This window comes from Corvus kubaryi, unplaced genomic scaffold (assembly GCF_017639235.1).
Source record: "Corvus kubaryi isolate FWS band 111438036 unplaced genomic scaffold, C.kubaryi_AGA036_p1.0 split3-73, whole genome shotgun sequence".
NCBI classification, from domain to species: Eukaryota; Metazoa; Chordata; class Aves; order Passeriformes; family Corvidae; genus Corvus; species Corvus kubaryi.
This window is the reverse complement of record NW_024582091.1, coordinates 37,069,621-37,093,794: the sequence shown is the minus strand read 5'-3', so window position 1 is coordinate 37,093,794 and position 24,174 is coordinate 37,069,621. Positions and strand designations below refer to the sequence as shown.

Sequence of the window (24,174 nt, the reverse complement as noted above, 5' to 3'; positions counted from 1 at the left end):
ATAGATAGTAGATGAGGCTTAACCTGAGCAAATATGCTTGATTTAACCATTTTTTCACCAGAACAGACAGGTATTTTTATCTGCATAATTCTCTAAGAATTTGAAAGAGTAGGGTTATTAAGGTAATGGAAGTAAGACAGGAAACCAGTTCTCAGATTTCAGCTTGACTAGAAATATATTTTCTTGACTTTTTCTGTTTGTTTGTTTGTTTGCTGAAGATACTTTTATACGATAACACAAAGAGCTTACACTGAAGAACCACGTAGCTACTGTGGATATCGTCCTTCACCTTAAACTTGAATTTAGTTTAGGAGAAAAAGCCATTGGGTCAAAAAAGGGTAGTATGTTGGGAGAAGGGAAAGGGAGCTATATTACTCATTCCATTTTTTGGGATGTTTCATCTCTGGTTCTGTCTTTAAAAGTCAGAGATTTAAATACAGATGAGGATGCTAAAAGTGATTTGGTAGAAGACCAAAGGTTTGAGTGCCTGTGGTTGGGTTTCTGAGTTCACACTGCAGTCATGAGGCTATGAAAAGTTGTGCTTAGACTCCTTAAACAAGCTTGGCTTACAGTCTTAACTCCACATCTTACATCATTGATGGTAGGCATTATTAAGCTCTTCTTAAGATTAAGGAAATTATTTCAATTTTAATTTTTTTTTAGGTCTTTTTAAACTTGCTAGTTGATTGCAATAATGGAGCAGAAAGAGATTATACATTCATGTGGCCTAGGTTATGTTGCAAAATTGTCTCTGTTTGTAATAATGTCTTTGAATTTTACTTTGGAATGCCATTAAGATGTTACTAGCCTTTTAGAACTTCTGCATGTCAGGGGTTAGAGTGTATTTTATGCATTGCATAATTAATATTCCTACTGCTTGTTCCCTGAAAAGCCAGGCTTGCCGCATACCCAACAAGCACCTGTTTTCCCTGCGAGGTGGGGATATGGGCTGCTTCTGTATCCGCTTCTCTCATGATGGGAGAACACTGGCAGCAGCATGTGCAGGAAGGAATGGCTATCCTATTGCTTGTAAGTTAAAAACGTTTTGGCTTTTTTCTTATAATTCATGCATTTGGAATTTAAAGGTTAAGGGAAGTTAATTTTTAAATTGTGCTTTTTGAAAGTTTCTGGTTTATAATTGTGATTTGAACATTGTTCTGTGCATTAAAGAGCATTGAGGAAAATGCCCTTTCTGTGTTGATAGGGCTGAAACTGGCTTTTCTTACATGGTTACATATACACAGTTTAATGGTATGAAATGGCACGATTTCTGCCCAGAGACCTAATGGAAATACTAAATGAGTTTGCAGAAGGAACATAGTTTCTGATGATAATGTTTTAAGGGAAATAACTTTTTAAGCTTCCACCTCATACACCTTTCATGTAAGTTTTTCTCCTAACCTGTCTTGAAAGTTAGATGCCTGAATGTTGTCATCTCCAGACAGACTGCTGGAAGCTGCTGTCTTCCATGGTCCAGTTCAGTCCAAGTACAAACATTCCTTATAACTCAAATTTTTGACTACTTTTTGACTAGCTTCAACTACATAGTTCTTAAACTTGCGTAAGAATTCTGAGATTTAGAGAGAGCAGTATTTTAAGCATGCACAAAGTAAGTGTTTAAATGCAAGGAACAGTATATCTAGATTCCTTTATTACACAGCCCCAGAAAATTATCTCAGTGTTAAAATATTTCTAAGATTGGTCAAGTAGTTGTCAAAAATTTAAAAAACCCCAGCTTAATCCTAATCTGGTTCTAATAATTTAAAGCAAGTAAACTGTTTCTTAAGGGGTAGGACATTTGTGACGTCCATGAACCACTAGATGGAAGTAGATGCTTTCTGTCCATTCATATCTAGCAATTATTTCATTCTGTTGCCTCAAAATAAGAAGACAAAGAAAATGAGTTGATTTATGCTAGCAGAAAATCAGCCTAGGATTAGACTAAACTTTGGCTCTAGTAGCTACATCTATGTGACTGAAAATACTTACAAAACTTTTATTTTTCTGTTTGAACTTCCCTAGTGTATGAAATTCCTTCTGGACAGCTCTTGAGAGAATTTTATGGTCACCTTAACATAGTGTATGATCTTTGTTGGTCAAAAGACAATCAATATCTTCTTACTGCTTCCTCTGACGGCACTGTCAGGTCAGTATGGTGAGATGTTCTGGCAGATACCATCAGAAGTTGAAAAGAAAGTGGTCTATTTCAGTGTGTTACTACAAACTGCTACAATGTTTTAATTAAGTATTTGATTACTGTGTGACTACAGTAATATAAAAATTGTGATTGGGTTAATCTCTTACACTGTATTTACTATTTCTAATGTATTTGTATTTGAAACCAAAGCTTTTCCAAAAACTCTAGTGACTACATCTACAGTGCAGTGAAAAAACAAAAGACTTTTTATTTCAAGAAGACACTGAGACAGTTGTAATGTTCTGTTCCTGGAGAAATTGCCATACTGTAAATGAAATATTAAATTTGCAAATTTGAACATGAGGCAGGAAATTGAAAATTTAAGATTCAAGTTATGTGTGTGAATTTGCCACACTGCATATATGTGTATTGGTGGTGTTCTTTTGGTTTTTGACACTTAGTAAAAGAATTCAGCTTAAATTGCTGTATATGAATTTTGATACTGTTATTTATTAAATCAAATCCTCTACAATTAAAGTGTACTTCCATACAGTGTTAATGTTAAAATATTGATCTGTTCAGATCTGAAAACCAAAACCCTCAAAGCTGTAGATACACATGAAAACATGGCTGGGACACTGTACAGTTTTATTATGAACAACTTCATTGGATTTCATAGAGCTTTTTGGGGTTTTTTTAGCTCTTCAGATCCCTATCTGTTATTTCTGTTATGCAACTCAGTAATGCTACAGGCAGTTGCATAATTGAAATGCCAGAAGAATTGTTAAATGATATATTGTATGTGTGGAACTGTTTTAAGGTCTTTTTGCTGCTTCTATGTAGGCCTAAAAAGAGTGTTTTGATAGTTCAGTCCTTTTATTTTTTTAATTTGGGAGTGGATTAAATAAGAATTTTTTATACTGAGGTAAATATCAATTTCAGTCATTTATGTTGCCTATAAGAAGGCTGAGCTGTTCCTCAATTCTTGAATTTGTGGCAGCAAGTTGAAACTGCAGTGGTCTGCCTCCTTTTCTGTGTACTATGCACAGTCACTGTACGAGTTATTAGTTCCTGTATTTGTTGTGAGTTGCCTTCAGCTCCTTAAAAAGTCCCAGCACCCCATTGCTTTAAAGCCATTATCAGTTTATTATTTGGATAATCTTGTACTGAATTCTAAGGCAATGTGAAGGTAAATTCATGACCTCATGTGAATTCTTCTTTATATAATGTTTTATGTTATCCTCAAGCCTTCCCAAGGTTTAGTTCCACAATATTTGTGAGCAATAAATTAGTTTTTATTTTGTTAGATCAAAATCATTCTAAAAGATAGGTAGACTCCTTGTGACCTTTCTGCATCAAATTGTGAATTAATTGCAGTACTCTAAAGGGTTGGAATTTTCTAATTAAATCACCTCTGAGTAAGCTTAGAATTCCTCAGTAGCCACCAGAAATGGTCACCTCACCTGGAAGGGTGCCACTAAAACAATTTAATAATGTACTGTAGCTGAACACTCTGTGCAAAGTGCTGCCCACCTGTATTTAATGATCCAGGTACTGTTCTATTCTTTGTGGACTCATTTGTGGGAAGGCTCACTAATGAAATGCATACCATCAAATAGAAAGCACTAAGAAAAATCTGATCTTGCAGCTATGGGTGGCAAAGGATAGGAAATAGATTAATAGTAAGAAGTGAATTTATGTGATGTAAACATCCTTGAGATCATGATCACTGTGTGGCTGGTAATTGTTATTTTAAAAATTTCCCGGGTTTTATTTATATTTAGTGGCCCTCAATGTTCCTTTAAGGGTTTTCTTGTTTTAAAATTGTTTTAAATGGATGATACCCCAGAAAATATTAATTTGGTTATAACTCCTGAAAGACAGAAATGGATGCGTTCCATGGAATTCTTTATGAGTATTTTAAAATGAGAAATATATCCATTAAGTGAGTAAGCAGTCATTAATTTGCTTTGAAGACCTAATTCTGTGTAAAGTAATAAATGTTTCATAATTCTTGTTGGAAAGTACCATATTAAAGGGTTAAATAGAGGTGGAACAAATTGGTAGGATAAACAGGTGTTGTTAAGTGTTTGCAAGTATTTACCTCTAGAACCAGTAGCACAAAGTACAGCAGCAGTTGTACCTGTGTGTGTGACTGCTTTCTGCTGTAGAAATTCTGACCTTGTTTCCTTTCAGAATGTGGAAAATAGAAATGAAGGCGGCCTCTGCAGAGAGAGTTTTCCCTCATCCTTCATTTGTCTATACTGCCAAGTACCACCCAATTGCTGACTCGTTGGTTGTGACAGGATGTTACGACTCAGTGATTAGAATCTGGAATGCAAATGTGAAAGAAATCCATGGGCAACTACTACAGGAGCTTGATGGTCACAAAAGTTTCATCAACACACTTTGTTTTGATGCAGAAGGTATATAGTTAATATTGCTTTTACAAATAGTTGTCTTTCCAATTGAAGACCAACTTGAGTGTTACTAGTTCACTTTGTAGAGGCAGCAGTATATTTTCTTTCTTTATTATTTCCCAGTATATAATTTCTTAGGAAGAAGTTATTTACTGGCAAAGTGGTGAGACACTGGGACGGGTTGCCCAGAGAGATTGTGGGTGCCCCATCCCTGAAGGTGGTCAAGGCCATGTTGGTCAGGGCTTTGTTGTAGTGGAAGGTGTCCCTCCCCATTTCAGGGAGGTCAGAACTAGATGGTTTTTAAGGTCCCTTTCAACCCAAACCATTCTATGACTCTTCCATAAAGAAAATGAGGTAGTAGTAATTAGATTGTGAGAATTTTAACACTAGACTGAAGAAGTGGGAAGGTGATGAACTTTTCAATATTGACAAGAGTAGGAAACACTTGAGAGAAAGGGACAGAGGTTTGACCATTGCGAGTCATGTCAGCTGGTAGGTTAACAGCTGAAAGTGAATGTTGTACTGACATGTACTAGTGGAGGAAGAGTTGAAGATGAGTGAAAGTTAAAGTTTGACTTTTTCTAGTATTAGTGACATCACTAATAGGTGGTTCATTTTAGTCGCTGAGTAGGTACTGCAAAGAGGAAAGCTGTATTTTTATAAAGAATAAATATTTGTGCTTAAAGAGCAAGTGTTGGAAAACACTATTTGTTCTAGTTCCAGATTGTCTTAGTGAATGTATAGGTAAGCATTGAGCTATCATGTGAAGCTCGTTGAGCTGTAAATGCTCACATTTGCTGGTTTTAGAATATGAGTAAAAATGAAAAATATTAAAACTATGTTCTGCACCTCAGTACTTGATGTATATGCTACATCCAAATTTATGGTGTCAGCTTATGTTGTGCAATATGAGCAAATGCATTTGCAATGAGTATATTATAGCAAAAGAGATGGAATAATTGGTATTTGCCTATTCACAAAAGTGATAGAACAGAAGGTTGTTTCTTGTTTTCTGTATTACTTTTTTTGTGGGTGGTATTTTACTTTTAAGACATTATTTCTCAGGACACCACATGTTCTCAGGAGATAGTTCAGGACTGATAATAGTTTGGGATACACCTGTCAAAGGAAGTTCTCAACACCTTTTTCAACACTGGAAGATAAATAAGGTAAACGGGTTTCTTAAACTAGCTTTGTAATTTTTACATGAACTGTTTCATATCTATAAATCTGATTTGAATAAATTTTTTTATACATTACCTTTTAACTGTATAGATGTATTTTCTTTAAAAATTGGTATAGGAGAACTGATACAATGTGCAGCAATTCACTGACTTAATTTTTTTTAATAGTTTTGCAACGTAATTGGGTTGGGCACTGGAACAGGCTCCCCAGGGAAGTGGTCACATCACCAAGCTTGAGAAAGTTCAAGAAGTGTTGGACTGTCAGGCACATGGTTTGACTCTTGGGGCTCTCCTGTGTAGGGTCAGGAGTTGGTCTTTGATGTTCATAGTGGGGCCCTTGCGACTAAGGATATTCTAGGATCCTGTGGTTCTATATTTTTTTTCTATATAAAACATGAAAATACTTGGGGTTTGATAGCACTGTATTAACAGGTAAATGCTAATGTGTTAAGTTTGTTCTCTAGAGACAAAAAAAATAGACCACGGGCTTTACAAATCACCTTTGTTCATACTTCAGAACCATAATGTTCAGTCAGCATTTCTGTCATCAGCTTAATTTTTTTAAAATTCAGTCACAACAGAATCTGCCTCATGGTTGTAAAAAGTTGATGTCTAGGATGTAATGCCTTGATATAGGAACAAACTTTTTCCTTATCCAAATAAAATGAATTGAGCAGAAGAAGAGTAATGCGAGAGAAAAATGGGCAATAACATGTAAAAACATGAGTTTTAAAACACAAAGTTATATAATTTTCTTTATTTTCCATCTCTCTGTAGGAAATAAAAGAAAATGATATTAAAGGAACACCAATAAATCATTTGGAAGTGCATCCGAATGGAAGGCATTTATTAATCCATGCCAAAGACAGTACCCTGAGAATTATGGACCTCAGAATGTTAGTATTTTTGGTGACAAATGTGTATTTCCTTTCTGTTTTAAAATTTACTTGGGGGAATAAAGTACCACAAAGGTATTAGTTGTGTAGTTGGGAAGGAGAAAGATGTCCTATTAATCAAGGATAGAAATGTTAGGGTTAGGAAATGGTTTCAAAACACTGCTCTGTTACAGACCTTTTGGGTGATATTGAGTAAGACTTTTAGCATAGAATATCTAAAAATTACTAGATTACTTGGGAGCCTAAAGTGGCATGAAGAATACAATGTTAGTCTTGTAAAGATTGAAATCCCTTTTAAAATGCAATCTGGACATGAAAAGAACTTGGTAACATAACGTGTTAGTTTTGCATTTTCAAGACTCTGCGAAGGATATTTTGATGATGAAATGGAAGATGATCATAAATACTGAAAAACGCAGTGGTGTACATATTATGGTGTATTAAGCAGGCTATGAGATATTTTTGTACAAGTTTTCTCATTCTTGATAGTTATAAGCATGATTCTTTGATGATAAACTAAAATAAAAACCAAGAAGATTACAGACTTGCTTGAGTTTCATGTTGGGAGAATGACCAGTTCAACCCAATAATCAAATCACAGCAGCATGTTACTCAGAGCTTTATACAATTGGGTTTTTAATATCTTGAAGGATGGAGATTTTATGACTTTTGTGAGTAACATGTTCTAGTGTTCATTCACCCTCAAAGTAAAAGACTTTTTTCTTACATTTTAAACAGAATTAGCTGTATTTCAATTTATGTCCATTCCCTCTTGCCCTTTCATTGGGTGGGAGTGGGCAGAGTCTCTCACCAATCACTTTCATATGTTGATAAGATGCGCTTGGAAAGTCACATTAAAGATATGAACAAGTTTTCTAAATGTTTCATCCTTAATTTCATAGGTTTCTTTCTGCCCCTCACTACACAGAAAATCCCTGGAGGTATTTAAAAGATGTGTAGGTGCAGCCCTTAGGTACATGGTTTAGTAGTGGACGGGACAGTGCTAAGTTAACAGTTGGACTAATGATCTTGAAGGTGTTTTCCAAGCTAAGCAGTTCTGTTATTGGACTGGATTGAATGTTTGAACTAGGACTTTACTGTATTATAGTGCACTTTTCTCTTTTACTGTGGATGATGACTTATAATGGCCATGCTAGGAGCTAAACTGTCCACTCAACTGAAGCATGAAATTGCTGGATTAAGAGAGGGAACCTGTAGTTTTTGAGTTAGTGTTCTTCTGTTGCTCCTCTTTCTAAAATGTGCAGAGAGTTTTAGTTTGAGAGGGAAAAATGGGCATGCATATTAATCTTTAAGAAAGAGTTTAATATGGGGTGCAATTTCACAATTATTTTAAGCAAGTTTATCCATAGAACGTACCATCTCCTGCAATCTCCCACACCTTTGGCCATGTATTCCTAGCATTTCCTTTTTATCATCTCTATAGATCTTTTGATGAGGGGCAAGTCAGATCAGTGAGCTGATTCAACTAAAAATTAGCCTACAAATACAAATGATTAATTTTCATTTTAATCAACTACCTGATCAAACTCATCTGATAGCTGCACAAGCACTAGAGAAGAAATGAGGGAGAGCCTGGGAAAATAAGGGTGGAGAGGACACCACCAGGACTGCTACTTTGACCACAGCCCACAGTTTCATTGACTTAAGTCTATCAATAAACCACAGGGTCAGATACCCAGCAGTGATAACTTTACACGTCAGCATTAACTGTTCATTCCCTGCATGAGAAAAGAGGGGGTGGAGGTCACGGATGAACACAATTCACTTTGATTGACAGCTGGTTGCTCTTAACTTTCCCCTTTCAACTTGCTTTTTTCATCTTTTGGATAATGCTGCTGTCCTGTCACTTAGGTATGTGATCGGGATTTGGTTTGGGTTCAGTCCTCTCCTTGGGGCTTCATGTGAAGGCTAGTTTTACATCTTGCAGGGCTCTCCTAAAGACATCTCAGAGATGCTATCTTTCTTATTCATACAGCTAAAATTCTTATTTGGGTTAATATGGTCTCGCACTGGGATCTTTAAGGCATCCTTTTCTCTTACTTGCCAAATAGAATTTCATCTAGGGTATCCGCATTTGGAATATTGTTTAAAATAATTTTACTGTCGTATTAAATGCATTGCACTTCTCCCAGTATGCCTCCATTGTTTCTGCAGTAACAAATTTGAAAAGATACTGTCTTCTGTCCTTGAGGGCTACAGTGGCCTATTGCTGTTCTTCTTTCCTCCAATTCTGCATTGTAGTATTGCTGCTGGGTTAGTCTCCATGTTGAACTTTGATACCTTTTTCTAGGCTATGCCTCATGTTTAAAATAGCCTCTTACAAGCTGACTTAGGCTTCTTTCTATCCTTTTGTGGATTCTCTCCTACTTGATGCCTACAAACTGTTTGACAGTAGATCATTATGACTGTGCTGACCAGGAGTGTTTCACTGAAAAAAGATTAGGCTACCTAAGTTGCAAAATAATATTAAACATATCAATAGTAAATCAATGTTTATGTCTGAAATCCGTTGATTCTACTACTGGTTTTCTAACCAAGGAGACATTAGTCTGAAGAGCTGAAGAGAGCTGCTGGGTAGGTTTAATCATTCAAGCTCAAGAAGCATAATGAAAACTTTTTTGGCAGAGCTTGGAGTAATAGTGACAATTTCCCCATTTTTTTGCAAAGCCCAGGATCAAGATAGTGCAAATTACTGCATCTCTATCTGTTCTCTAGATCTGAGGATTTCCTTTTTCTGCTGAAAGACAAGGATGTACACTTTCACCTATACCGTTAGGTGCAATATGAAGGTCAGGGAAAAGAAAGGATAAACTCTGCACTCTGCAAAAAGTGTGTGCTTGTGTTTGGGATGCGAGGTATATTGATTTTTCTGAGGAATAGAGGGGGGAACTGACACTTAAAAAGTTAGATTGTCTATTCTGAACGTATCTGCTATATCTGCAAACTTTCTTTATCTTTAGCTTGGCTGCAAAGAAATACATAGGTGCCACAAATTACAGAGAAAAGATTCACAGCACCTTAACACCATGTGGTACATTCCTGTTTTCAGGAAGTGAAGATGGAAAGGCTTATGTTTGGAATCCAGAAACAGGTAACTAATTATTTTATGGACTTAAGCCAGATTGTCAGGGCTGAGGGGGAAAGGATTTTTTAAGGTTTATTGAAACACTTTTGTTACGGAATTAAACTTTGGTAAGATGTTCTTAAATCCTGAAGCTTCAGCTCCACCTTTTAAATAGCTGTTACTAATCTCAGATTTAATTCTCTAGAGGAAATTAATAGAGGTAACATTTGTAATATCCAGCATGACTGGAGCACCTGAGGCTCAGCTTTTTGTATACTGCAACTCTTTACATGTGGTGAGGATCTTAAAATGGAATGCACAAAAAATGTTTTAGGTCAGGTAAGTTTTTCTGTTGTGTTGTTTAGATTTGAGAATCAAATCTCTCTTGTTCAGAACCACTTCATCTCTGTGGTGGGCGGTCAGAGATGGAATATTTTTGGTGTGTGGTATATAAGGTTCCTCTGTGAATTAGTCCCCAAGCCAAGGAGTTTCAAAATAGCTACCAAAATTTTTCTGAAAAAATGTGACGAAAATGTAGGGTAGAGTTTCTTGTACAGGAGGTAAAAGAGACAAAAATAAGAGTAGAAAGTAGCAGAATACCATTTTGGATTTGATGACATTATATTCTGTCTGTAATTATAATCTATATAATTTTTTAAAATAAAACAAGTAAATATTTTAAAACTGGCAGATAACTAACAGATCTGTTTTGAATTTCTTTCCATGTTTCCAGCTACATTAACTTGAATCTCTGCCACTACATAATTTGCCTGAAACTTAAAAAAAAAAAAATAATAAAAGGAGGGAGGAACTTTGTTATTAATATGTTTTTATTGGGTTTTGACTTTGTTTACACACTGTATTTGCATTTGTAGTGCCATCAGCTGAAGAGCTAATTTTATTTATATTTTTTAATAATTCTCTGCTCAACTTTCACTCCTGTCAGTACTGTATAGCTGAAATCCACAAGTAAGATGGCTATCTTTGTACAATGCAAGCACAAACAAATACTGTGGAACGCCACCTTTCCAGAACTTGCTTATCAGAACAAGAGAACGCAGCTAACCTGGTGCATCCTCTGGCATTTCCTGCAGCTATTGCAACAGCACTAACTTTTCTGACTTACTGAATAACTTAAAATCATGCAATATTTCCTTTGTCTTATGCCAAAATGCTACTTCTCAATGAGGAAATTGACTGAACAACATTTATTTACAGTGGCAGACACTGCAGTAATACAAGCTTTAACCAGCTGTTATTTTCCTGTATTGAATTTGTTTCAGATATGTTCCTGTGGCATTAATAAACTTTTTTCACTTCTGCAGGAGATCAGGTGGCCATATATTCTGAACTCTCCTTCACATCTCCACTTCGTGATGTTGCCTTTCATCCACATGAACACATGGTGTCTTTTTGTGCCTTTGGTCAAAACCATCCAATACTTGTATACATTTATGATTATAAAGGTACAGTACAAATTTTCTTGATACTCACCTGAAAGTATTTTGTATTTATAAGTGGTTTGCTAGTATTGGTACTTCTTTCAAAGGAAATAGAAAACAGTCATTTGATGATAATACATATCTTTTTTCTGGGAGATACCAAAACTGAATTGAACATGATCCTGCACAACCTGCTCTAAGTGATGCCACTTTAAGCAAGGGTTTTGGCCAAGCCAAAATCACCAGAGGTCCCTCAAGTTTAAATTTGTTTTTGTATTTCGTACTGTGTGATTTTTGCAGCACTTTATCATATATAGGCAGCATCATACAAAAGCCCTTTTTCCAGTATCAAGATGAATTATGGAACCAGAAAATACAATCATTTGGGAAACTAATTAGGAGCTTAATAGGGATCTCAATAGTTTGTGCCAGCTATGTTGCAAAATAATGTTGAGGAGCTGTATAGAAATGAATGAGAGTGTATAGACTTTTAATAAATAGCTGTTACATCTGTGATGTGATTATGTGAGAGATATGTTTATTCCCAATGTTATATTGAAGAGAAGATAGTGATAAATGCTAATTTTGAATTTTTGGTATACAAAATAAAATTCAGATTGTGCTTTGCAGGCTTTTTTGGTAGTTGTGTTCAAGTAAGAACATTTGCATCTAGAGAGTTAATGTGTTAATATGAATTATGCAGTAATTTTTTTGTTTGAATTATGTTTGCAGGGAACAGATCTGTAAAGCTAATCCTGTCTTTATACACTGGCTTTTTAAGTAATGTAGTAATGGGATTGCTCATATAAAATCTCAGTGTAGGTTGTCTATTGAATTGGTTGACTTTTACAGGAATATTAAGTGGAATGACTGTGCAATCAATATTCAGTGCTAAACTTCAATTAAGTAGGATATATCTGTACTTTGGAAAAAGTTTAAAAAACAATGAAATTTTTGGGGGGGTGAAGGGTTTCTTTAAAATTTTTTGATTGTTGAGCAGACAGTGAGTCTTAAAAAACTTAACACTGTAGTTTGAAAAAATATATATGTGCGTACACATTTAGAGATCACACAGATAGCACAGTCATAGTTATTTGTGTCTTCTGACTGCTGACAGTAAGACTTTGCATAGGTTGTGGTCTTTTTCTTGCATTGTTGGTTACTATCTTTTTGTTCCTATTTTGGTTAAAAGCACCCTCTTTGCTTTTAGAATATAGTCATACTGTCATAGTGTTGAAAGATTTAAACATATAGTAAAGCTAATTTTAGTCACACACAATTTTTAAGGCTCCGACACTATGTATTTTAGATACACCAACAGTTTTATTAATATCCTAGGCAGAACTTGCATGAAGAATTCTTTTAACCTTTGTTGGCTTGAGACCATAGTACAAAAAACTGCAAAAGTCAATTTGTCAGTCAGTATGTCCTGTGCATGTATAATGTGTCTGTCAGCTTCTGAAATAATTGCTCAAATATAATAAACTCACTTGAACTAGGCTGGAAAAAAATGGGAAATGTCACTGACTTGAACTCAGTGCAAGCTTTATAACTTTATTGCCTTTGAAAAATTCCTTTCTCTTCCCACTCCCTCCTCCCACCCAATGCCAATATTTCTGCATGAGGAGCACTGTTGTTCATAAGCAATACAAAAATACCAGTTCTGTATGAGAGGCTGCTGAACACAGATAACAGAATTGAGATATTTTTATCAGAAGAGTTAGGGAAAAAAAAAAGGGTAGTAAGGGGAAAATTTCATGTAATTTTCAGGTTTTCCCTATAGCACTATTGGTACAGCTTCTGATGGTGTTTGACTGAAGACGTGGCTGACAAAATGGCTGCAATCCTTCAGTGGGTTTTTTTTCCCATGGCAATGTAAGGCTTCACCTGAGACATTAATATTGGTTATTTCTACAGTTGCACAACAGGAAGCTGAACTCGTAAGAGATCTCAGTTCATCACTTACCACAGCTGCACCAAGAGAGCCACACTTCTTTAGCAGTTTTTCTGAAATTCCTGTACAAAAGAGCTCAGTGATGTCTCCAGCAGATCAGTTTGTCAGTGTTGCAAGAGCATCAATGAGAATGCAAAAGGTGAAACAAAAACTTGATTCTGTTATGGTAAGTCAGATTTAATTAATTTCAGAAGTTTGTAGTCTTCCCATATTCTGGAACTGGTATACATAAAAAACCATATGTGTTGTCATGGCATCTGGTCTTTGGAAATTAATAAATCTCTCACTAATATTAATGCAGGTGTAAGTAGCTCTTAAGAAAAGAGCAATCATAAAAACCTTAATTTTGTTTTTCAAGTACTGATGACAAGGGATGTTTTTATGCTAGTGCCCGTCGCTGTTTGTCCATCTATGTGAAATCACAGATCCATAAATCATTACGGCTGAGCTTCCTGTCCACCTTAAAAATTGTATGTGGCGTAAATGGCAGGGGTTTTAGGGAGCTGCAGGGCTGGGAGGAAAGCATGGTCTTCCCTGTGCTGGGCACAGCTGTTTCAAGCCAGCTCAGTGAAGGATGATATGGACCCACTGCACAACTGAAACTGGAACCAAACAGAATATGGCATCTGTGAGAAAACAGACTTAAGAAAAGTCAGAACTGACTAGAGACAGGAAACACCACAGCAGAGGAGATATGCAAAGGAAAATGTGTCAGGGGGCACAAGTGAAGATACAAGGAGGAGGGATGTGAGGGGTTGTGTGAAATGAGATGTGAAAGAAGACACAGAAGGAGGCATGAAGGTGATGCAAGAGACACAAAACAATGCAGAAATAGAAATATGGGGGAAATAACAGAGTAGGCTTGAAGAGAGAGACAAGAGATATATGAGGGCACACAAAAGAAAATACAGCTAATGGTACACCTCTGAAGGGGCTGCAATTCATGGAAGAATGCATACTGGACAGGTACAATCCCAAAGGGGATTTTGTCTGGTAGAGGATCCATACTAAAGCAGTTGAAAAGAGCAAGAAACAAGAAGAGTCAAAAAGAGCAAGTCACTATGCAGTAACCTCACTGTACTGCCCCACTCATCCGTTGCCTCTCCAAAGGGACTGAGTGCAACATAATGGCAAAAGCAAGGAGACTGGGGATTAGAAAGGAGAAAAAAGCGGTGCCTGAAGTGCTGACAGACAAAGAGAGATGAAAAGTGTTTTCTTTGGATGGGTGTTTTACTATTTGTCTTGTTTCTCAATACCCAAATTGGTAATTAAAGCTTTTGTAATTGGCAATAAATTTAATTAAATTAAATTCCCCGACTTGAGACAATTTTGCATGCAGCAAGGATGCAGAATGTTCCTGAATATCACTGTGAAGTTATAATTACTTTTCACAATAACTTGAACTGCATTTGGGTTTGCACTTACTATTTTTCATTTTGAAGTACTTTTGAGTATGTGTAGATTTTTTAAATGTAGTTTTAGGTTTTGTCTGCATTAAAAAGTAGTGAATCACAAAAGAAGCAGATGAGTAGATGAAAGCAGTTGTTCCTGAGGTTGCTGTAACTACTGTCATCATGCTGTAGGGGTTTTACTTTGGATTAGATTTAGTCTGGTTCCTTGGCTTTGGCATCCCTATTAGGCCGGAGTTTTGAAACTCTCTGGAAGAGAGCTATCCCACAGACCTTTGATTTTTGAACTGTGAACTCCCAGTGAACCCCTTCATGAAGCACCACATGCTAGCTCTCATGGATAACAGTGGCAAGCTGCTTCTACCTTTCAGTTACATGTGGCCTGATACATGGAAGCAAACCTTTTTTCTGCCTTCTGCTCATTCTCTTCCTACTCATTTAGAGTGAGCACAAGTGCCTTCAAGTTGTGTATCAGAGAAGGGCACAACATGGAGAGGATGGAGCATGTAGCCTTGTGTCTGGGACAAGTACTCCAGGAAGATACTCCAGGATAAATTTTTACTGTTCTGGATATCTGGTCATATGAAGAAAAAGATGGGGATAGAGAATTTATGAGAGTATTTATCATTGCACTGTTTATTCCCAGATTAACCAGTGGTTCTGGACTGTGGGAGACAAATCTGGTTTAGCAGAACCATGTAACTAGATGAAATAGAAAGCCTACAACTGTGTTTGGGAGAATTAACTTTCAGCCACTGGAGTTTTGTAACCTTAGGTTTCCATTGACCAGTTTGGGATGAGTAAGTCCACTGTGAGCAGAGACATGATCAGTGCTTTTGACAGCATCCTCCAAAACTCTCTACCTGTGTGGGAGATGTCAAAAAGTTCATCTGAGTCTTCTCACTGTGTGAGTTTCCAAACAGTACAGGATGGTGGTTGAAAGCATCCACATCCAGTTTGCTATCTGTCACATAGCAGTAGTGATTATAAACACTGAGAGTGCTTCCTTGCATGGCCTTAAACCACTGGGATATTGGGGAGAAGATTTCTTTGAAAGGAGTCTTGATGCTGATCTTTCCAGAGATCCAACATGACACTCAGGGGACAGCAGAAGATCTTTTTCAAGCAGGGATAGGATCATTTTTTGCATGTGGCTGCAATAATGCCTGCCTGATTTATCCCATTCTGGACAGCCCCAGAGTAAAATATATAACATTAAAACTTAAAATTTCTACTCATTTGTAATTGGGAATTAGTTTTTGATGTGTGTGCAATTCCCTTTCTCATATGAAAAATGATGGCTCTGTGCAAGCAGGCTTTGCTGGAAGGCTTGTTAGAATGCACACTCACATAAATGGTTTTCTAAAGTGTTTGTCAGAGTAGAACTCTTAAAAGTTGCCACTCAGCCACATGTGTGAGAATGTGCTAATATTTCTGGGAACAGACAAGCAAAAATGGAAAAAGATGACTTTAGGAAACCACACATAGGGTGGTTTGCTGCCCTGTGGTCAAGTTGGAACATTAAAAATCCAGGTGAAAACACAGGTGTTACTTTGTATGTATTTCACAGAATCACAGAATATGTTGAGTTGGAAGGGACCCCCAGAGATCAAGTCCAGCTCCTGGCCCTGCACAGCGCCATCCCCAAGAGTCACACCATGTGCCCCAGAGCATTGCCCACACACTCCTTGAACTCCGGCAGGCTGATGCTGTCACCACTTCCCTCGGGAGCCTGTTCCAGTGCCCAGCCACCCTCTGGGTGAAAAAACATTTTCCAACCTAAACTTCCCCTGACACAACTTCAGGCCATTTCCTCAGGTCCTGTCACTGGGCACCAGAGAAAAGACCAGTGCCTGCCCCTCCTCTTCCTCTCATGAGGGAGTTGTAGATGGCAATGAGGTCTCTCCTCAATCTCCTCCAGATTAAACAGACCAAGTGACCCCAGCCACTCCTCATACAGCTTCCCTTCAAGGCCCTTCACCATTTTTTTTGCCCTCCTTTGGACACTCTCTAATAGTTTAATGTCTTTCTTATGTTGTGTCACCTGAAACTGCACACAGCACTCAAGGTGGGGCTGCCCCAGTGCACAGTAGTCCTGGTCTTTGGGTCATGTTTGCATGCCCTTGTCCCAGAGATGTAGGAAATACCATGTTGGGACAAGCATGGTGGCAGCATACCTTGCAGACCTGGCCTAAGGTAATGCCTGGAGTCATGTTTTATGAGACAAAGGTGCTGGAACATAAAAACAGGAAATCTGACAAAACAGGGGTCTCTGGTTTTAACATGTGTGAACTTAGCAGCATAGCTGCTGGATTCAAAACTTAACTTTTAAGTGCAGAGTTTGGAGTTCTGTGACTTAGATACAGGACTGGAAAAGAAAATGTCAGTACATTAAAGTTTGGGTTAAGCTAGATAGAAATAGAGAGTACTCTGATCCTGTATGAGCTTGAGGTCTTTGTCTTATGACCCATGCCTTTTTTCCAGGTCCCTTTAGAACCAATAGCTTTTTATTTTTCTGTTTTTCTTCTTTGTTACCTGAACATGAACCTTAATGAATTAGGAGATAGATGAAGTTTCTTTTCTTCTCCTCTGCAACATTGCCATTCTTATTAACCCAGAAATTGTATAATTAGAACTGAGAGTTGACTATTGTGCTAAAGCTTTAGCAATTCACAAAAGCCAAGACCGTTTGATAGAAAAGGTAAAAATTAATTTCTGTATGGAGCCAGAATGCAGAATCAGCTTGTGTACCACACAGAGAAATTACAGAGTAGTGAATCTTGGCAGCAGTTATTATTATTTATCTCTGCCTAAGGGAACTAATACTAATGTATGATTCTATTCATAGAAGTTTTTGATAGGAAAACATTTAACTCATCTCTGGCTCTTGGGAGTGCTCATAAGTGGTTTTCATTCAATGTTACTGTTTGTTTTTTAAATTTCACTTCTATCTAGCAGTGAAAAAACCTGTTTTTAACTATCCATAACAAGGGGACGATATATGTTGTGTAGGTGTGGAGAGAAGGGCTTTCTTTGAAGATGTAGTATTCCAGCTCTGAAATTGGGCTTTTAGATGCCTGACCCCTTTGTCGCACTCACGAATAGCATCAGTGTATACTCTGTAGTACTAGACTTGGAATCAATTATATGTTGGCTGCCTTATCTCTCAATATATGAATGCTTCTAAGTTAAAGTATGATTAGCTTTTCCAGTCTTTACTTCATGATGTATTTCTGAAAAGTGTTATTAAAAGGTTATCAAAGTGGTTACCAAAATTCTGATACTCGGAGCATAATAAATACAATGTTAGACAAGTAGAATGTAAAAGTATTCTTTCCTATGTACAGAAATGCTTACAACTATTTGGTTTTTGTTTTTTGTCCTTTGAGTGTATTTATTGCTGTGGCACAATTCATAAAGGAAGTAGGTACTGTTGGAGAATCCAGAAGCTTACATCTCAGATTGCATGGAATGTACTGAACTTCCGTCACTGAGCTGTACAACTGTAAAATATGTTCATAAACAATACTTTTGTGTAGTATACATCAAATACTAGAGTCCTTTCAGATGGTCTCCTTTTAAAATTTAGTGGAGATGCAAAATACATCTTCTTGTGTTGAAATAGAACAGAATTTAAAGCCACTGCTTTTCAGAAAAAAGCGTGCAACCCTTTTGGGGAACACATAAACATGATACTGATACTATCTAAGCCATCAAGTGGAAGAAGAGGGAAACTTGTGCTTTTGTCTGCAACAAAAACCTAGAGGCAGAGCTGGATGCCCAAGTGGTGTGTATTTTTTCATGCTACCATTTTCAGTCTTGTAAGAATCTGTCCTCTGGTTCATCTTGGTTTTGGTAAATTCTGAAATACCATGCTTGACTTCTGGGGTTTAGTGCAGATCTGGAAGGTAAGAATTCTGTAGTAACTTACTATAACTTCTACCTGAAGATGGAAAACCAGAATTCATAATATATTAAGTACTGAGGACTCTTTTTAAAACATTGCCTATTTTGTGAATGTTCTTGGCCTAGTACGAGAAAATGGTGCAATGTTCCTGCAGGCTGAAATAGCTGTTTCACTCAACTGTGCCAGCAATACAAAATTTTTATCTACAAACTACCAGGAAAGGTACTGGTGTTCTACAATCTTATCATATGTATAAGAAATGTGCAGTATTTTTAAAATCTCTTTTTTAATTTTTTATCATATTAGTAGAGAACATGGATGTATTTTATAAGCTATGGTGCATCTGATATCCTATAATCCTGTGCATTTCATTTGCTATGTAAAGATAACCTTTATAAACCTCTTCTCCATTTCTCTTCTCCAAGCAGATACTGTTGAATCATTGTGATTTAATAAACTGATTATTGATATGAAATGGCTGAATTATTACTAGAAGCTTTATCTAGGTAAAATACTTAATAGCTTATAAAAGCTTTGCCAGAATTTTACTTTGTCTTTAAGAAATGTTTTATTATAGAAAGGTTTCAGAAATTGTGATGAATTTTTCTTGCCATTTCATTAAATTTTCTAGGTTTAATAAAGTTGCCTGTGTTAGAAAAAGTTGAACAAATAATGGAGTTTTTTTCTGTGATTTGTTTTTCACTTGATTCCCTCCCCACCGCTGTCTGAAAATCTTACAAAGCAGGTCAGGTTCTTAAAGTCTGTCATATTTTTCTATGTTAGAAGATTCTTTGCCTAATAAGAATTTTTTTATGCATTCTTCATTTTTGGCAACCAACAGGTGAATTTTAAAGCAGCACAGTCAAAATAGATGTATGTGTTGGTTTTGCCTAGGTTAGAGTTAAACCATGACCTCTTTCACCATTGTATGTATCTCAGTGACTTATGTTTTATATAAATGGTATGCCAGCCAGAAAATGAATTTCATTCATTTTTTAGCATAAAAATATACTTTTATAATAATTTTATCAGAGAGCAAAATAAGTTGGTGTTAAGAATTTTTACTGTGTGAAGATTTTAGTGGTTGTTTCTTTAATTTTGTTTTCAGTTTTCCTGTACTAGCTTTCCTGCCACAAAAGTTCGTACAGTTCGTAAAGTTAAGGAAAAGTTACTCACTGATTAAGGACTTCTACTGTGTGTGGGTTTTACTGATTGGTTTTGTTTTAAGTTTTACCCTATTACCTGTCTAGTCATAAATATTGGTACAGTTACAGAGTAGTTACTCCATGTTTATTTTGTCCTTGCTGAACAAAGTTAAACAGGGCTGTCTGAGTATTGCTGTGTGTCTTGGGGTGTCCAAACTGGCACACTATGTTTATTCAAATAGTATTTTAAAGCAGAGAAAGCTGGATTCATTCATGTTAAAACCCAGCAAATTACTTCTCCTTCTGCCAGCTGGCTTGTTGTCACCAAGTTGTTGAGAAAGCAGCTTTTATTAGAAACTTTTAATAAGAGAAAATACTTTAAATGGGCACTGAGTCAATTAATAATATTAATGACAGTTTTGGTAATGGTTATTGGGGCTGTGATAGAGTTTCTTGCAACATGAAGAACATTCTTCCTGCCTGAAAGGAGGTTGTGGCAAGGTGGGGGGTTGACCTCTTCTCCCAGGCAACAAGTGACAGGGCAATAAGAAATGGCCACAAGATGCATCAGAGGAGGTTCAGGTTGGACATCAGAAAGAATTTCTTCACTAAAAAGGTGGTTAAGTATTAGAACTGTCTGTCCAGGGAGGTGGTAGAGTCACCATTCCTTGAAATGTTCAAGAAATTATGGGATTTGGCACTTAGTGCTGTGGTTTAGCTGACAGGATGGTATTTGTTCAAAGGCTGGACTCAGTAGTCTTGGAGGTCTTTACCAACTCGATTCTGTGTTTGGTGCAGAAAGGAAATGGATCGTGGCTCAAGTACTAAGAGACTCTAACTGAGAGTTAAAGAATGATAGACAAGATTAAGCTGAGAGTATAACCAGGTACAGGGGGGCTGGGGGGAGTTTGTGTTGTGTGTGGTAGGTGGGGTGGGGTTAAAAACATCTGAGTACCTGAAGCTCTGTACTGTGTTTAGAGTCATAACACCCTAATGTCTTTTACCAGCAGGTATGAAGGAGTAGGTTTGTATGTGTGACAAAATTTGAGTTAGAAGAATTGCTGGTGTCTTATTTTTCATAACAGAAAGAGAAATAAAATCATAGGACAAGTATCTTTGTGTGTGGACAGGTTACATCCATTTTTCATTTGCAAAAAAAAGCCATTTTAAAATTAACTATTGAACTAATGGATTTTTTTCCCCCCTGGTCATATGTTTTTTGATAGCATTAATCATACCATGAAGTCACAGTTTACATAATAAGCTACTTGGCTCTTACTAAACAAGACAAATCTACTTTTTACTGTTGTTGACGGTGACATAGCCCATTTCTACTAGGATGTGTATATCTAGGCATGTTCTTAAGCTGAAATGCCAGTTTTATCCAATTCCAGAAAGGTCGTTCTCGTCACGTTTAATGGCTGAATCCTGTGTCGTTCTCTTTGTATTTAATGGCTGAGTCCTCTGTATAACTGAGCCTTTATTTAACTGTTTTGTTTCTTGTACAAAGAATTTAGTGTTCCTAGTGACTAAATGAAAGAAGCTTACTATTCCAAGTGTTTATAATAATCTTAATTTCTCCTTAACATTTTTTTTAAAGACAGAAAAAGAAAAAAGGAAAAAAGCTTTTGAAGTAACATGTAATTGAAATGCCAGAACTCTGGCAGAGCTAAGGAACTGAGTATACATAATTACTTTGTGATGAGACATAGCATCTGTAGACAATGACTAAACTGTAGCATGAAGCCTCTTTTAGTGTCAATTTTTATATGTATGCCCTGGTCACTTCTGGGCTTCTATGAGGAAAAACAGCTGAGCTCTCAAGTTACAAGGAAACCATACTGCCATGTAGACAAGTTCCTGATCTGGATAATCAGAGTAAGAGGACTGTAGAAGCCTCAGGGGAACATACTTGCTTCAGACAAGCAAAGTAAATCTATTTCAGTTTTGCTTGTGTGTGGGGATAATATCTCGTTTTAGCTATGTTTGGTTTTTCTACTTAGCCTAGAGCTGTCTAAGAGCAGAAGAGGTTATCTCTAAGTGATTGCAGGACTTCTACCACAATAGAATCCCAGCTTTCATTGGAGTCCTTCTAGTGCTACTGTCATAGAAGCGATTGTACTTTTACATAGATGTAAACTTGATTCAAACTTACATTGCAAATTTAAAAGCCGTAGTGCCATATTCCTACTTTAAGCATTATTGCCTATGTATTTTCTTCTAGCATTGAGAAAAATATGAATTTGTATTATGGGGTTTTGTTATTTCAGATTCAGCTTTTAAATTCTGAAGAATAATGTCTTAATGCTTTTAAACTGTCTTTGAAAGCAGTGTCCTAGAGACATAAAGTTTCAGAAGAGAAACCTAAAACTAAGAGATTGAAAAGTAATATAGAGCTGACCAACTTAATTAGGCTCGCAAGTATATATGGAAATGTTGATTATATTGATTGCAAAGGTCATTAAATTGCATTCTTAGGAAAAAGAGAAAGTGCTTTTGTCACCCTGTCAAGTCTTAGAGCATTCTATTTTTTGTCTCATGCAATTCACTTTTAATGTGAAAACTAGTTCCACTGAAAATGTGTATTTGCATAATTTGCATAGAGCTGCCCTAACACAGAAAATGCAAGTAGTCTTTGTTTAAACTTGGCAAAAATTATATAGGTATCTTTACTGTGACAAAAATGATACAAATGTTTTAACTCTTAGTTTTACTCTGTTCATGATAGTAGTAAACTGTGTCTTTGATAAAGCTGTGGTTTGGGCATGAAGCAAGTGGAGCCTGTTGTGAAAAATAAGTAAATTGATGGTTGGCTATCTTAGCCAACTTTGCTCGTTGTTGTAAAGGTATTTAGCAATGCCTTCCCACAGCATGCATTTCAAAAAAAAAAGATTGCTTCATTTTGTTCTGTGGGTAGTCTTATGTCCGCCTGTTGTAGGAGAATTAATTCTTTTTCATGGAACACTGTACTTCACCTGGAAACAGTTGTGCTTGAATCACTAGTCCTCAGTTACTAACTGAGTGCTTCCCATTTCTTTTAACATGTGCTTTTTTTTTCCTCCTTGGGCCTCTTAGAGATTTAAATAATGCTTAAGAGCTAGTGGCAGAAAGGTCATTAAAACTCAGGTTTTGTCTCTGCTTTGGATGGGCAGTCTTTTATAGCTCACCTGCATTCAGCTTCACTGCCATAAAGGGGAGGAATTAATCACTTCCTGTGAGGTTGCTTAGATTTAAAACTTCATTTTTAAAAGCTCTTTTATTAAAAATGGTTTTTATCTTGTTTTTAAGGGCCTGGAGAAGAAGGAAGTATTCTAAGAGAACTTACGCTGCATTTTAGTACGGGTGATTTTCTTAAATCTTCAGGACCACACGTTCAGTCTTCTCTTGTGTGTGTCTGTTGCACTTGATTTCAAAGCGTGCTATTTCGCATGTATAGTGAGAGTGTTTGCATAGTACAGCAGGAAAATAAAGAGAAGTTAATTAAATGTTGTACAGGAATAATTTACATAGAGTTCCATATCTCTTAAATAGTTCGTTCAAGGACCAGAATCAAAACAAGTTTAGCTTCATAATTCTTCCTTCCAGGATGAACTGGGGAGGCATCTCCTAAGTGCTAGTTTTCAATAGTTTGGTTTAGTTTGGTTTAGTTTGGTTTCCAAAGGCCAGTATATTCAACCTGTCTTCATTTCCTGGTATTATCTGAAACTTAATTTTTGATAGCAAATTTGAAAGAGACTTCCATTAAAATATTTGACTGGAAAGCCTCCATTTGTCTTATAGTGTAGTGTGCACTCAGCAAGGAATTCTTGCAAAGGGGAGATCTTCTCATTCATCTAGGGAGAAAGGCTCTCCCTAGAGCTTACAGTGGATTAAAGAAGATGAAACACTGGAATGCTGAGCTCGAAACATTTGCAGAACAGATTGTTTTTACTGTATTTTAGTAAACACATAAGCTAATGGCTTTCCACCATTTTTTTTATCAGGGAAAACTTTATAACAATGAAGTTTACTTGCTTGCATATGTAAATGTAGGAAAATCAGATTGTTTTTGTTGTTGCAGTTGTTCAGAAAAACAGGCCTCCATTCTGAAAACATTTCACAGCTTCTGTTTACTAGCATTCATTTAAATTTGTACACTGTAGTAAAATCTAGCAGGTTTAAGGCTTTTTAAAATCATGTTCAATGATTAATCTGATTTTCTATCTTGCTTTTCTTTTTGTTGAAGTAGTCATTACAATTGTGCGCCTTTGTGGCAAGAGTCCCTTGTTAGTCAAAGACAGTTTTTACTATAAACTTCCCTCCACAGAATTAAATCCATATTCCTGCACAAAAAACAGACATGTTAAGATGAAGATCTAGTGTAGTGGTGCAGAGCAGATGGTGGCAGATACTCTCTGGCCCAGTCAAGTAATTCAACACACATTTTTACTGCTATACTACCTGCATTCCAGTACACCTACCAAGACCCAAATATTATGCATTATTGAGTAGAATAATATTTATTGAATTACAGAAGTAATAGATAGATAAAATATATCATTTTTGAGATAGTTAAACTAGAGTGAATTGGTGATTGTCTCCTTTCTTTAAACAGA

General features: G+C 36.5%; 1 protein-coding gene across 6 annotated transcripts in view; it reads left to right on the top strand.

Moving 5' to 3' along the window:
- Positions 1–24,174, top strand: part of AHI1 (Abelson helper integration site 1) — a 91,862-nt gene that overhangs the window by 19,213 nt on the left and 48,475 nt on the right. For 5 of the 6 annotated variants that reach the window (XM_042016615.1, XM_042016613.1, XM_042016614.1 and 2 more), the window contains 8 exons: positions 897–1,029; positions 2,023–2,146; positions 4,334–4,563; positions 5,623–5,726; positions 6,519–6,637; positions 9,619–9,749; positions 11,048–11,188; positions 13,082–13,284. In XM_042016615.1, coding sequence (XP_041872549.1) covers positions 897–1,029; positions 2,023–2,146; positions 4,334–4,563; positions 5,623–5,726; positions 6,519–6,637; positions 9,619–9,749; positions 11,048–11,188; positions 13,082–13,284 — 1,185 coding nt within the window. Of the gene's footprint in view, positions 1–892; positions 1,030–2,022; positions 2,147–4,333; positions 4,564–5,622; positions 5,727–6,518; positions 6,638–9,618; positions 9,750–11,047; positions 11,189–13,081; positions 13,285–24,174 lie in introns of all 6 variants that reach the window. The other variant, XM_042016616.1, reaches the window with a different exon arrangement.